The 16,022-nt window shown below is 42.6% G+C and overlaps 1 protein-coding gene across 2 annotated transcripts; it reads right to left on the bottom strand.

Annotated features, from left to right (window-relative positions):
- Window positions 1–294: 294 nt before the first annotated feature.
- Window positions 295–4,026, bottom strand: LOC101064186 (solute carrier family 22 member 13-like). Of its 2 annotated transcripts, XM_011607948.2 has the most exons (10): window positions 3,401–4,023; window positions 3,221–3,324; window positions 2,508–2,659; window positions 2,181–2,352; window positions 1,977–2,097; window positions 1,539–1,633; window positions 1,161–1,375; window positions 971–1,079; window positions 595–789; window positions 295–504 (listed from the first exon to the last, which is right to left on the bottom strand). In XM_011607948.2, exons 1-10 carry the CDS (start codon window positions 3,773–3,775, stop codon window positions 444–446), a joined length of 1,599 nt encoding a protein of 532 aa, XP_011606250.1. In that variant the 5' UTR covers window positions 3,776–4,023; the 3' UTR covers window positions 295–443. The 2 variants fall into 2 exon arrangements, 1 of the variants encoding a protein (XP_011606250.1); XR_003889881.1 differs by lacking the exon at window positions 295–504 and having other exon boundaries at window positions 659–789; window positions 914–1,079; window positions 3,401–4,026.
- Window positions 4,027–16,022: the final 11,996 nt, after the last annotated feature.

The raw sequence follows: 16,022 nt of genomic DNA, 5'->3' as shown, positions 1-16,022 counted from the left end.
CAGGTGTAGGTAGTTGACGCAATGGGGCCCATTCCGTTTAGTTTCTACGGAAACAACTTTGCGCTATTGGAACAGAATGGTACACTCCTCGCAATATTTCGCTAAAACCCCGTATAATGTGGTTTTTAAAAAAAATTGCAATGGGGGGGGGGTGTACTTAGAAATTTTATATTTCTGTCTCAATATTTTTTTTTATTGTTTTAAGCCAGTGTATATTGTTTCAAAATACAGACATTATTAATGGCTTAAAGATGTAGAAATGCATTAAATGTCAATATTAAACCAACAAATGTCAACAGGAGACATATTTTTAATGCAAGACTGTGACAGGTACAATAAAAAAAATATTAAAGAGGCAGAGTTTACTCGTTTACTCGCTGAGACAGGAGTGATGTCAGAAAACAGCAACAGACATTCAACGTAAATGGTTTCAATGGTTTGAATTAGACCTTCAAGAGATTGTCCACAGCAGGATCATCCTCTGTCCGTTCCTGTTTAGTTTTCCTAAAACATATAAAATAGATTTTCTTCACATCTGCATTTAATGCTGCATCTTTCACAATCTATCATGGCCATCATTAAATATGCACTCACTTGACTTTAGTGTGGTCTTGAAGTTCAACATTAAGCGTTTCGGGTAGCAGCAGGGACAAACAACCTGCAATTACCGGAACTATTCCATATATAAGCATAGGGATCTTGTGGTGGTAGACCTCCAGGAGTCTGATCAGGGGGGTGACTGTTCCTGCCACGCGACCACACACAGAATTTAGACCCACACCATTCTGCCTGCAAGAAAAGAAAATGTCTCCTCAGCCTCGATGTCTTTTTTAAAGATTTAAATTTCATACATGCTGCTGTTTTTATATATCAACAGATTTGAAATAACAATGCTGTATATTCATGCATTTACCTTCAAAAGAGAAGTTTTTTTAAAATGTTTAGAACGTTACCCATGAGGTCAATTCACCTCAAAGTGGTGGGGTAGAGTTCTGGAGTATAAACATAAGCTGTGCTGAAAGAGGCAGATACAAAATATTTCCCAAGTACAGCGATGACTGTAACCACCAGAGGAAGGTCTGAAAATTGAATGCAACAATCCATGTTGAAAAAAAATGAAAAAAAATCAAATAATTAAAAAAGCATACAAAACTCTGTACCTTTTGGAATTGCAAGGATCAAAAGACAAGCAGCACCCCCAAAAGACAGAAAACCCGCTTGGCTTAGTCTCCTCCCCAAACGCTGAGTCAGAACAAAATTGCTCAGGACTGCAGGAATTTCCACAATACCAAAGATGAACTGAGTGAGGAAGATGTTCACGCCGAAGTTTCCGACATTCAGACTCAATCCATAATAGAGCATACTTGATGAAAACCTGGTGTCAGATTTGGAGAAACAATAAATTTAGGGTATCATGAGTAGCATACTTTTTAATTAAACATTTTACACCAAGTGTAGCTCAGCAATGACGTGAAATCCAGTGGCTCATCCATCTATGAGGGAATTTCTTATGTTTCCTTGAAAAAAAACAAACCTACCAGATAAATCCCATGATGAGTGTACGATTTCTTAAATAGGGTGTGGTAAAGATGTCCAACATGTTCTCTTTCTTTCCTGCGCCCTCTATTTCCAACTGATCAAAACAAAGGAAGAAGAAAAATATGGTAATAATGATATACAGGCTTTTTCTTCTTCTACTACCTACACCCCCTGAATTTTTGTTTGTGGCAACCCATGTTGCTGCCACCCGCACAGGAGCCGTTGTGGAAACAGTGCGGCCACAGATTATGCAGATTTGTGCCAATATTCTTTCAAGGGTTGCTGATCCACTTTGTGTGACTGAAACTGTAAACAATCTGCTCACAGAATCCTTGAGAGATTGTTCTCATTTGGATATCCCAGCAGAATCAGAGCAATAACAGAGGAAATTCCAAAAGTACAAATCGCACAGACCTGTCAGCTATGATGCTACAGACCTTATCTAACAGATTCTGCGGTATCTTCCTCCTGTTCACCCTTGCTGCCCTCAGAAGCTCCTTTTGCACCTCTTCCTTCTTGCCCCGAGTCATTAGCCATCGGGCAGACTCTGGGAGAAGCCTGAAGGAGAAAACAGATCCAGAATCAGTGACGTTCATAACATTTCTGTCCGACTTGTATTAGTGACTCCAGATGATGCCTACCAGTAAAACAATCCCACGAGGAGAATCAGAGGGCTGAAGAAGATGAGCTGCAGCGTCCTCCAGTTGCTGATCAAATAGGCAATTCCAGGCAGCAGCATCAGTCCAACAGGGTAAGAAAGCAGGATCATCGTGGTGCAAAATGCCGAGTGTGAGGGACCAGTCCACTCTATGCCTGAAGGACAATGATAGATTCACCTTCTCTTGTATAACAACATCATGCAAGGACAGAGTCTGTTTCACTTTCAGTTCAACAAACTCATCTCCGGGGACACTGCAGGCAAGACAGAGGTTTCTTTACTGGTTTGAAAAGTGCAGTTCTTAACTTACCTATCACAGTTGCTTGCATTACAAGTACTCCTGTAACCCCACAGAAAAATTTCAGGATAATGTAAACATAAATGTTGGGTGAGAAAGCCGAGCCAACGCCACACAGCAGCAGACCAAAGAGGCTGGATATGGTGGCAAAACGTCGCCCATACCTAAAAATATAACAGAAAAAAACATGTATATTTAAAACAAACAACAAAAAAATAAAGCAATCTCTTGGTATATCACTGGGCTGGTAGACTTTTACCACCTGATTATTTTTTTAAAATGGGCAATGCCATTGCTTCATGCAACATGACCCAAAGAAGACCCAAGATAAATGCTGCCCTCTCGTGTTCATCGAGTTAGTTGCAGAAAGACATTAACAGAGTCATGTCGGTACAGCGGTGAATCGGGATTAAACGACCATATTTACATTGTTTAAAATGTCGAGACTAAATTGTATCTTTTTAAAAATCCTGGCTAGTATTTTAACAGGAGAGGCGCTTATTACAACTAGCCACAATATGGTGTTATTTATATTTCCTTGAAATGACACTAAATTTGCCTTAGTTTTGTGACAATAGACAGACAAAAATATAGTCTTTAATTTCTTCAGATTAGATCAGACTCAATCAATGGCTGTTTCCCTCACACACTAAACTTGCTGGGAATCCAACCATTTTCCCCACTTTTTGAAATATTATTTGATAACTGATGCTTTTGGAGCGTACCTGTCAGAAATCGCCCCAAACAAAAGGGATCCGATCAGACATCCTGCCATGAACATGGACTGAGAGGCCTCAATGAAACCCTTTTCCTCACACACAAGATCCATCTTGATGGCAGAAATAGTAGTTAAAAAGGGAAAATTACACACAGTATCAAAGAATAAGTGGAGTTTCCTCATTTACCTCTGTCACAATAGTGGAAAATTCAATAGAGGCCTCATAGTCCCATCCATGTATGCATTCGCTTGTCATGTTAATCCCGTAACCTTCAATGGCCTCCAGATCCCAATCCACGGGAGTGAACATCCTACAGCTTTCATACTGCCCATACTTGTTTACAGGCAGGGTGAGATTCCTTTGTCTCTCCTGGGTCAGGTTGGGTCCGCGCTCCAGGATCCAGTCGGTGTTGCAGTGATGTGGGAAGCTCAGGCCTGTGAACACTTGACCAATCACATTAAAGGCAGAAAATATGCTGGGAAGGCACAGCGCCAGCAGTAACCACTTCTGAAACAAACCAAACTCCCCAGCCTCTTTCAAAACCTGTCCAAAAGTGCTCATATTGACGTACGGATGGATCTCCTGCTCTTCCTTATTGAAAGGAAGTGTTGTCAACAAGCACTGAGTCCCACATGCTGTGGATCTCCAAGGAAAGGGTATTATAGTTGATGCTGCTTATTAATATTTAACTCAACTGTTTCAGCATCTCGACTCTGATAACCTCACTACACTTACAATGTACTTTAAACTGTACACTATAATCTTTTCTGCAGTTAGCTAAAATCTACTTTTAGGTTGTATATTTAAAGGAAGTGTCAGTAAACCTGTAGTCTACTGTGACCTTTCTATCAGCTGACAAATTCCTTCTTAAATCTCACAGATAATGCTTAGTTGCAGCTCTCCAATCTAAATTTCACACCCTGGTGGTTCCTTAGGGGGTGGTTGTTGTTAATCTAGCCCAGAAAACCGATGACATATTTTAATATTAACTACAGAATGTGGCGATGATTGACTCTGTTGCCATAGATCAGAACTGATTTTAAGTCCAGCGGAATGTGTTTTTCAATGGACATAAAGCACCTGGTACTCTTTTAAACTCTTGTTTTGTTCTCCACCGTCCAGCAACAGGCATATTAGAAATGCAAATTTTTGTCCAGTCCCAAACAAACTCCCAGCAGACGCTGTGTTTGTTCTCAACTGTTGAAAGCTCAGCAGAAAGTGTCTCCGGTGTCATCTGACATCAGCTCGCATTGGCAAAAGATAATTTACGAGGTCCCAACCTTTGTACCTTAGTTTCCATAACACAGGTTTAATCACTGTGACGAAAAATGAAAATAAAAAATAGTCCTTTGGGCAACAGGAACATTGATGCCATCCAACAACAGTTTATTTTAAACTTGATTGTCAAGATAAATGCATGGAATTTAAATGCAGTTCATTTAATAAGGCATATATCTTTAGTATTCTATTGTTTTGGTTTTTTTGGGAGGGGGCACTAGAAAAGATTTTTCTTGTGATAACACTGAAAAACAACATTAGTCAGTGAATTATGGGCTTTCTGTTGAGGTATAGATACCGGTATATACCGTATTTTCGCGACCATAAGGCACACTGTATTAAAAGGCGCAGTACATAAGTACAGTACATAACATACATAAGGCACACCGTATTATTAGGAGCATGCTGAAACATACAGTAAAAAATGACAACGGAAGTAAAACAGTGAGTATTTATTCGTCCGCCACAAAACCATCAAAGTTTTCATCTTCTGTATCTAAATGAAACAGCTGCACTATTTCAATGTACAACATCCCAAATTCCTCTTCTTAATCACCTGAATCGGACTCACCGACGGGTTCTGGTTCAGCGTTGATTTTATGAAAGCTCTTCCAATACATGAAGACATAGGTATCATAGCACATGCGTCTACAATCCACCCGCATATGGTGGCACAACCTGCCCGCCGCTGCCTCAGTCTTTGTGAAGGACTGTTCGCCTTCCGTCACCCAGCGCTCTGTCCGTTTCCGTGGCAGCCGAGAACCACGGCGAAGGATGACTTCTCGTGCCCCGTTGTGCGTATCGCCACCGTGTTGGTCCCTTTTTCTCCACTTTGTGGGTCAAAGGGATGTTAAAAGTCAGAGGGATCTCATCCATGTTGGTGATGTGGCTGGGCGCGGTTATCTTGTCGCGGCAGTGGGTGCGGAAGATGGCCGCCCTCTCCTGGTAATCCGCGGGCAGCCGCTGCGCAACAGTTGTCCTTGCGCGTATAGAGAGATGCCGCCTCCTCATAAAGCGAAAACACTAAGATTGCTCGATTGCCATTTTCAGCCGCATATTCGATGGCCTGTAGTTTAAAGTAAGCCTCATTCATACGCGTCTCGCTTGACCGGCGCCATTTTAGGGGATCCTTACGCATAGGTGTATTGCTAATCGATTGGCGGAGCGTTTACCGTAGTGTACCCAACAAAGGCGCACAGCAGATTTTGGAACTCAGTCCACACACAAGGCGCTCCATATTATAAGGCGCACCGTCAATTTTTGAGAAAATCTCAGTGTTTTAGGTGCGCCTTATAGTCATGAAAATAAACACACACAGTCGTGAAAATAAACACACACACATTTCTGAGGACCTTAGTCAGGATTTTAACTGGCCACTAAGCACTTCAGTCGCATATACAAAAGAACCGTTTTAGAGTAGATGTTCATGATAGTGACCACGTCTCCTGAAATGGTTACATAAATGCATAAATGAAAACATCAAAATAAGGGGGAAAAGCCTTTACATGAATCAATGTCCAGCGTTTTGTCTGCCTGTTTAAATTGTGGAGCAAAATGGGAATAAATAGAAGGTTTTTACTAAATTATTATTTGTGAATGAGGTCAGACTAAGGTCAGGCACGAGTATATGTTTGATATTGAAGATAAATATTATTTTAGTCTATATTAGACATTGGAGGATTGTCTTTTTGTTCTCTGTTGCTTCAGCATTTCGTTTCCTGGAAATGAATGCTCGATGATGTAACAATGGTTATTGGGCAGGATTTTCTGTGTTGAAAGGTTTACATGAAATTCACCTCACTCCAGTGTGGTCCTGCAGTTCAACATTGAGTGTTTCAGGCAGTAGCAAACATAACCCCCTGGCAATGACGGGGGCGATGCCATGCTGATATAAGGGCCTCCTGGAGGCTGACCAGAGGGGTAACGATGCCCGACAGACAAGCAGACATGGAAATCACATCCAAACTATTCTGCCTTCAACAGAAATAATCCCTGTAGTGCTTTAAATGTGCTGGGGCTTGACTGAGGTCCCATGGATGAAATGTTGAACATTGTATATACATACATACATACATACATACATACATACATACATACATACATACATACATACATACATACATACATACATGAGACTTCTGTTGTCCTTTAAAATAATAATAATCTAAAGCTGCTGTCTGTATCCAACAGATTCTTGGACATGTTCCTCCCATTCACCCCGGATGTCTTCAAAAGCTCCTTTTTCCTGGTCTGACTTTTCAACCAATGAACCGACTCTGGGATAAGCCTGAATGAAATACGGCACCAGGAACATGTTAAACAATCCTGCCAGCACTCCTTAGAAAATAGACCTGCATTATTAACCCTAGAGGGGGCTGACCAGTAGTATATTCCCAACAGTACGATAATGGGGCTGAATGAGACGAGCTGCAGGATTAGTCCAACAGGATTGAAAAGCAGGATGGTTATGGTAAAATAAGAGCCTTTGATGGCCCGGCCCACTATAAATATAATGTCTTTACATAATGTCAAGAGTGACTCTAGGCACCAAGCATAAACCTATTCCTTTGCACAGCTCAATGCCTTTGCATGGTTCATACATGTGCTTTTCCTTCCTTCCTTTGCATCAAAATCTTATCCTGTTAATGAATGATTGCAGAGATATGTCTGGCAATATCAGTGCAATCAATGCTGTACTTACCCATAACAGTGGTGATCATTAACCCCTCCACCAGACAAAAGGAAATAAAGGAGGCAAAAGAGGGTTGAAAAATGTCACCCAAACCTAAAAGAGTCACTTATGCCTTTCTTAATGAAAATGGAGATACAGAGTTTTACAGTCAAATATTTCAGATTTTTTATTTTTACATCACAATATTGGATTTTATTTATGTATATTTATCTTTTTCTGCAAAAGTGCAGCGGCAAGCACTTAAAACCTGTTTGGTTGAAGATTAATCTTTAAACACCTTGACTTGATAATGATTACCTTCAAACAGCTTCTGTCATAATGCATGAAGCCGTAATCACGCGGCTGGTTATACATATAAAGAAAGCAGCCTTCAAACAAACTATAAAGGTCAGGTCAGACAGACCTAGTGTTACTGTTATACTGCAATGATATGATATGATATGATATGATATGACAAAAATATATACAAACGATGTGTCCTGATATGTTACTTCGAGGAATCAGGTTCTTGCTTTTGACGTTTAATGTGAGTGAGAAAAGCCTATATTTTTGATTATTTATTGTAGGTCACAAAAACCAATACATCCCTAAAAGAAACGGCTTTTTTATGGGTCTATATTTTTACTTGTCATTAATAAGAATTTGCCTTTGAAAACTTCACACATTGTCATGTAGTATTTCAAGAATTTCTGAAAATAAAAAATATAATATATATAAACTATGATTTTATTATTTTTAATAAATATTTGTTGTATTCCAGCATTTATTATTAATGCTAAAGGCTTGATACACTCACATAAGTTCAGCATGATTTGAGAGTTGGAGATTGTGTGCGTGTTTCAGGCAGTAACAAACACAAACCTCCTGCGGACAGAGGTATGAGGCCATATATCAGCATGGGCATGCTATGATGGTTGATCTCCAGGAGCCTGACCAGTGGGGCGAGGATCCTTACAACAAGGGCGCACACAGACGTCACACCAAGATGCTTCTGTGTGTCTGTCTAATGTGTTTATAGTGTAAATATTTTTATTCATTTTTGATAAAAATTGCACATCTGGACATAGATTCACATCTCTGCAGGTCCATCTTCAGATTTTCTGCAAATAAAACAATGACTATTAGCATACTCTTCATTTATCTTGTTTCTATTCCAGTCTTTATTTTGAATGGTTATTATCTCGGTTGGTTGGTTGGTTGGTTGGTTGGGCTCCAGTTAAACAAAGCAAAGCATCATGGGTCGTTTGAGGCTTCAGAGTGTTAAAAATAAGTCCTGTGTTAAACTACTGACCTGTCCTAATAGAGTCTCTGAATCCTCTCCCGTTGACCGTGGCTGAATGTGTTTGGGAATATTATTTATCACAGTGTTGTAGGTGGAAGAAAGACTATGCATTGGATCCCTGGCACCCCAGTGTTCAAAGATGGTTGCTTTACCACTAGAAATTATGCTTCTTTTTCCTCCTGTCAAATATTTGTCTTCTCTGGCTAAAACTCCACTAGCACAGTAGTGACTGTGTTAATTATTATTCTTATTTATTAGGACAGGGATAAAGTAAATCCTACATTGTGAATCATTTCAGTTATCACAAGTTGACAATCAATACCTCATAGTCATGAAGTTCCACAAAGCTATGTTATTGGACCAAATAAGAACCAAACAAGACCAATCCCATTCAATTTATATGCTCATTCATTGCATACACCAATTAGAAACATCATCTTTAGAAATATCTGATCGTATGTAATTGGATTTTGTAATTTGATCCATTTTTACACAAGAGAAACTTGGACTTTGGACTTTATTGAAGCATTGTCTGGGTTCAATAAAAAAGGATGTTAGATTTCAGATTAATAAACTGATAAATGGTAGCTCCGCCATTGTAGTTTCTCTTTTCAAGGTAGTGTCCATCTCCAGATATGCAAAGCATCATGGGTGATTTGAGACGTCATTATGTTTAGAACTCGGTCCTATCTTAAACTGCTGACCTGTAATAACAGAGTCTGCCATTTCCCGCGGCTGACCTCTGGAGCTCCTTTCGTGCCGCCTCCTTCTCGCCCTTTTTAATCACTTATTTTAAAGCAGGTGCACACAGCAAACGACAATAGAGTGCTAAAGATCCATGGTACCAGTGAAGCAACAGTTGCCCTATTGGACTTGATTATCTTCAGTATCTTGATCACATGTGTAAGTACTCTCTACAGTGACCATGCTAAGAGTTCACATAAAAACAACATCTCTCCATACATCCATACTGCTACCACACTTCTCTTTATGTGGTTACAATTTGAGGTGGGTGTATCTCATAGAATGCACCTCAATATCTCACAAAATGGTAGGTGTATGTATCTCACAAAATGCACAATTTTCAGATTCAGATCCTTTATTGTCCCACACAGGGAAATTTACAGTGCAACAAGAGCAAGAGCACACAGAGAAAAATAAGATAAAATCGAATAGAATAGGATTTGGAATATACAAAGAGGATGTATATTTACAATAATCCAGATAAATGGATACTCGGCCTCTGTATACCTGTACATAGTACAGAGGGTGAATACAATATACATATCAGAATATATAATATTCAGATTGTGCTAGCGGGTGTTATGTTTATTGTGCAGTCTGACAGCAGCCGGCAGGAAAGATCTGTGATACCTCTCCTTCACACAGCGAGGGTGGAGCAGCCGCTCACTGAAGGAGCTGCCCAGTGCTGTCAGGGTGTCCTGTAGGGGGTGGGACGTGTTGTTCAACATGGATGACAGCTTAGCCATCATCCTCCCGTTTCCCACCACCTCCACCGAGTCCAGGGGACATCCCAGGACAGAGCTGGCCCTTCTCACCAGTCTGTCCATCCTCTTCCTGTCCCTGTCCGTGATGCTACTGGACCAGCAGACTATCCCGTAGAACAGTGTTTTTCAACCACTGTGCACACCAGTGTGCCGTGAGATATTATCAGGTGTGCCGTGGGAAATTATCAAATTTTTGTGCCGTGCGGTCTAGCGCCAGGCAGAGTAACCATGTAGTACTCTTCCATACCAGTAGGTGGTTGTAGGTAGGTAGCTAATTGTTAATTGCATTGTGCTTGGAGACAAGCGAATTAGTGACGCATCGATGCCGCGGCAGGTGACGTTTACGGTGGCGTTGTGGATAGCGGGACAGCGGTGAGAGTGATGGATAAGTTTTTGAAGAGAAAAAATTCTGGCTCTGAACTGGACCCTGGACAAAATCCAGACCCAGATGAAGGCCCCAGTATGAATGGAGGTCAAAAGAAAGCAAAGACGGTGACGTCGAGCAAAGTTTCTGGCGCGAGGCAATGCAATGAAAGCTATCTTTCATTTGGATTTACTTTTACCGGAGATGCAATGGCGCCGACTCCATTGTGTTTGGTATGTGGTGAAAAGCTCTCCAACAGTGCTATGGTCCCAAGTAAGCTTAAACACCATCTCCAAACGAAACACCCTTCACTTCAAAATAAAAATGTTGAGTATTTTGTTCGCCTGTGTGAATACACAGAGAAACAGGCAGATTTCATGAGAAAAACTACAAAGGTAAACAAGAGAGCCCTTAAAGCTAGCTACCACGTCGCTGAACTTGTGGCTAAATCAAAAAAGTCCCACACTGTGGCAGAGAAATTAATACTTCCCGCCTGCAAAGCCATTGTAAACGAGATGCTCGGACCCGTAGCGGCTAAGGAAATAGCCAAAGTCCCTCTCTCAGATAACACGATTTCCAGACGTATTGATGAGATGTCTGCAGACATCGAAAGTGTGGTTTTGGACAAGATCCGTATCAGTAATAAATTTGCGTTGCAACTTGATGAGTCAACTGATATAAGTGGACATGCTCAACTCTTGGCTAATGTGCGTTTTGTGGATGGAGACAAAATCATAGAAAACTTTCTATTTTGCAAGGCTTTGCCAGGAAAAACAACAGGAGAGGAAATTTTTCGGGTTACATCAGAATATCTGGAAAAAGGAGGACTTAAGTGGGAAAACTGCACGAGTGTGTGCACTGACGGAGCTGCAGCCATGGTCGGAAGCACCAAAGGCTTTGTAAGCAGAGTGAAGGAAAAAAACCCAGATGTGCTCATCACGCACTGTTTTTTACACCGCGAAGCCCTCGTTGCCATGACTTTACCAGCAGACCTCGTTCCTGTGTTGGATGATGTTGTGCACATGGTAAACTTTGTGAAGTCACGACCTGTGAAAAGTCGCATTTTTGCGGCTTTGTGTGAGGAAATGGGAGCGGAGCATAAAGCCTTGCTGTTTCATACGGAGGTGCGATGGTTGTCGTGCGGCAAGGTGCTGGCCAGTGTGTATGAGCTGCGAGAGGAACTTAACGTTTTTTTGACAAATGAGGGTTCCGATTATGCAAAGCTGCTTGCATGTGATGAGTGGTGTGCAAGGCTGGCATACCTGGCAGATATTTTTAATCATCTGAATGAACTGAACACACGAATGCAAGGCCGAAATGAAAACCTGCTTAGTACAGATAAAATAAATGGATTACGTTCAAAGGTGCAACTCTGGCAGCAACATGTGGAAAGTGGCAATCTTGAAATGTTCCCACTCACCAATAAATGGCAAGATGTTAATACTGCTGCACTGGGTGAGGTAATAGTTAAACATCTGAAACCTCTTGAGGAGAAGATGTCATTTTATTTCTCTTCAGCCTCCACAGAGTGCCTTGACTGGGTTAGGGACCCATTCAGCTCAGCATCAGCTGTTGGAAAGGACATGACTTTACAGGAGCAGGAGGAACTGACTGAACTGAGACACGATCGTGGTCTCAAGCTTAGCTTTGCTGATCTACCTTTGGACAGTTTTTGGTTGGCAGCTGCAAAGGAGTTCCCAATGCTGGCCAACAAAGCTATTTTAACACTGCTCCCATTTTCCACAACATATCTGTGTGAGGTGAGCTTTTCAAGCCTGACTGCTGTAAAAACTAAAAACAGAGAAAGACTGAGAGCTGTGGAGGAAGAGCTTCGTGTGTGTCTTTCATCGATTCCTGCCAGGATATCAGCTCTGTGTTCATCCAAACACACCCATGTTTCACACTGAGTGAGTAAAAAATGGAAAGATTATAAAATACCTTTTTCATTTTGTTTACTTGATTCCTATTCAAGACACTATAATGTAACATAATTCTTCAGTGTTAAATAAAGCTTTTTTTCTGCTGGTGGTGCGCCGCGAGATTTTTTCAATGAAAAAAAATGTGCCTTGGCTCAAAAAAGGTTGAAAAACACTGCCGTAGAAGATGGCTGATCCCACCACAGAGTCATAGAAAGTCCTGAGGAGGGGTCCCTGCACTCCAAAAGACCTCAGCCTCCTGAGCAAGAACAGTCTGCTATTGCCCTTCTTGACCAGGGCGTCTGTGTTGTGTGACCAGTCCAGGTTATTGTTTAGGTGAACACCCAGGTACTTGTAGGACTCCACCGCGTCAACATCCGTTCCCAGGATGTTCACTGGTGCAGGCAGGGGGTTGTTACGCCTGTGGAAATCCACCACCAGCTCCTTGGTTTTGCCAGCGTTGATCTGGAGGTTGTTCCGCAGGCTCCAGTCCACAAAGTCCTGAATAAGTCCTCTGTACTCCGTATCGACCCCATCAGTGATGAGGCCGACAGCAGCAGAGTCATCAGAGAACTTCTGGAGGTGACATGAAGATGTGCTGTATGAGAAGTCCGCGGTGTACTGTAGAGGGTGAACAGGAAAGGAGCCAGAACTGTTCCCTGCAGGACACCAGTGCTGCAGAGAAGCCGATCTGACTGGGAGCCCTTCACCCTCACAAACTGTGGTCTTTGTGTGAGGTAGTCCAGAATCCATGTTGTGAGGTGGTGATTGATGAGAATTGTCTTTATCTTGTTGTATGTGTTTCACCATATGTTCCTGTCTTCTTTTAGAAGTTAGGCAAGGTAGACTCATTAGCAAATGTAATAAAGAACAGAGACATTCCATTCACAGGATTGTTGTTTGTTCCACTGTAATCTCAGGAACCAGTCAGGCAGGGGGTGTTAAACAATCATTGTAAACGGGACATCAGGCTGGGGTTGATGATCTTATTTGCATGAAGAATGGGAACTTTGATCTGGCCACCTGGGAAAATAATGGACAAGAAGGACTGTATCAACACCAAATGGGACTGGAAGAAGAGGACGAGGTCATCCCAGCAGAGGAACTGGATTGGATTGCATGAACATTGAGAATTTGCATGTGTGTTTCTATAAAAGACTGGGCCAAGGGATAGTTAGGTTGTCAGACTTCATGCCCTGACAATTAACTCTGTTGTTGCTAGGGTTATGAACTGGCCTGGAGCTCTGTAATATTTGTATCTCGAATTGGTTCTATTGTTAAATACATTTTGAAATTGGCATTTTTCTTCTTGAAGTCTTCATTCAAAGAACATGCGGATTAGCAGCTACACTTGAAAGGTATTGCGATCCAACATGATCCACTCCAGCTACCTGCAGCTTGTCCCCCAGCAGCCTGGGCTGGATGGTGTTGAATGCACTGGAGAAATCAAAAAACATGATCCTCACAGTGCTCCCAGCCTTCTCCAGGTGAGTGAGGGAGGTGTGGAGGTCCACGAAGGAGCTCACCAGTGGGTGCAGGTGGGCGAGGATGAGCCTCTCCAGCGTGTTCATCAGATGAGACATCAGAGCTACCGGCCTGTAGCTGTTGAGCTCCTTGGGGTGCGGTGTCTTTGGCACTGGGACGATGCAGGACGTCTTCCACAGCTGTGGCACTCTCCCCAGCCTCAGGCTCAGGTTGAACATGTGACTGAAGATCCCACACAGCTGGTCTGCGCAGGACTTCAGGAGCCTGGAGCTGATGCCGTCCGGACCTGTCGCTTTCCTGGCCCTGTTCTTCTTCAGGGCCTTCCTCACCTGGTTTGGTGTGAGGGACAGGCTGGAGCAGGGAGGTGTTGGTGGGGGGGATGGGCATGGGCCAGGGTGTGAAGTGTCGGGAATGTATGGGCTGAAGTTCATGAGAGAGGGGGAGGGGGGACAGGAGGAACAATGGGTTGCGGGCACAGACAGTGGCGGGGGTAGCAGCAGAGGAGACTGGGCTGGGGGAGGGGTGGGTACCTGATCAAATCTATTGAAAAACAAGTTCAGGTCGTTAGCCCACCCCCGGTCACCCACAGGTTGGGACTTCTGCTCCTTGAAGCCCGAGATGGTCTTCAGTCCCTTCCATACGCCACAGATGTTGTTCTGTTGCAGCTGGTTTTCCATCTTCCTCCTGTAGTTGTCTTTCTCCTGTCTGATCTTCCTCCTCAGTTCCCTCTGCACAGTCTTCAGCTCCTCCTTGTCTCCAGACACAAAAGCCCTCTTCTTCTCCTTCAGGAGGGCCTTTATGTCTGGGGTGATCCAGGACTTGCTGTTGGAGAAGCTCCGTACAGTCCTGGTGGGTACAGTGTTCTCCACGCAAAAGTTAATGTAGTCCGTGATGCAGTTGGTGAGGTCAATGTCCTCCCCATGGGCGTCACTGAATACATCCCACAGGGTTGTGTTGAAACAGTCTTTCAGGGCCTCCTCGGCTTCTTCGGACCATTTGTGAATAAAAGCTCTATTTAGTTACAATGAAGTGTCTTAATAATAAAAATAAAATAATAAATAAAAATCCTTCCTTGTCTAAAATGCTCAACATGGTGACTGAGAATGCACCTGATAAGATTAAAATAGTAAAGATCAGAAACTGTACAGTCATATCTTAAGACTACAGTGTGAAAATAACCTTTAAACCTCTAAACCTCACAGGTTTAGAAGTGTGTCTGTTTAAAAATATTTTTATTTTTAATAACAACCTGTGGGGTAACCTAAACTTTATGTACCTATAAGTATTTTTTTTAATTTCTATATGTGACTGTATAAAAAGCCTCTAAACCTCAAAGGTTTAGAACCTTGGCAGTTCAAAAATATGTGACTACAGTATATACAAAACATTTTTTGTTTGTGTTTTTAATGTTTGGTAACTGTACTTTAGAAACAGGTTTGTTACAAGTTTATTATTAATTTCCTTGGTTTTTGGAATTCCCCGAAATTATGTCCTTGGACCAATCCCATTTTCTTCATGTGTTCCTCTTTTGTTTTTTAAAAACATGTTCATTACCATTGCCTTGCAAATGTTTCTCAAAATAATGACAATATTTATGTTTCTTTGAGGGCTCCTCCGTGAACCATCACCTTATCGTGGTGGAGGAGTTTGCGTACCCTAATGAGCCTGGGAGCTATGCTGTCCGGGGCAGTTTGCCCCTGGTAGGGTCTCCCAAGGCAGATTGGTCCTAGGTGAAGGGTCAGACAAAGAATGGTTCACAAGACCCACCATGGAACATCTAAAAGGGAAGCTGTGTACCCGGCCCGGAGGGCCACCGGGGAGTGGAGGGTGTCGAGTTCGGTGGGCGGAAGATCTCGTCGCTGCTTTTTGCAGATGACGTAGTCAGGGACCTCCAACAAATGCTGGTACGGTTCGCGACCGAGTGCTAAGCAGCAGGGATGCGGATCAGCACCTCCAAGTCAGAGTCCATGGTCCTCGCTCGGAAAAAGGTAGAGTGCCTTCTCCGGGTTGGGGAGGAGGTCCTGCCCCAGGTGGAAGAGTTCAAGTATCTCGGGATCTTGTTCACGAGTGAGGGTAGGATGGAACGGGAGATCGACAGGCGGATCAGAGCGGTGTCAGCAGTGATGCGGATGCTTAACCAATCCGTTGTGGTGAAGAAGGAGCTGAGCCGGAAGGCAAAGCTCTCGATTTACCGGTCGATCTACTTCCCAGTCCAACGCTGGGTGATGATCGAAAGAACGAAATCGCGGATACAAGCAACTGAAATCAGTTTCCTCCGCAGGG

This window comes from Takifugu rubripes, chromosome 10, assembly GCF_901000725.2.
Source record: "Takifugu rubripes chromosome 10, fTakRub1.2, whole genome shotgun sequence".
Classification (NCBI taxonomy): Eukaryota; Metazoa; Chordata; class Actinopteri; order Tetraodontiformes; family Tetraodontidae; genus Takifugu; species Takifugu rubripes.
Note: the sequence above shows the minus strand (reverse complement) of the source record. Positions and strands in the feature narration are given on the sequence as shown.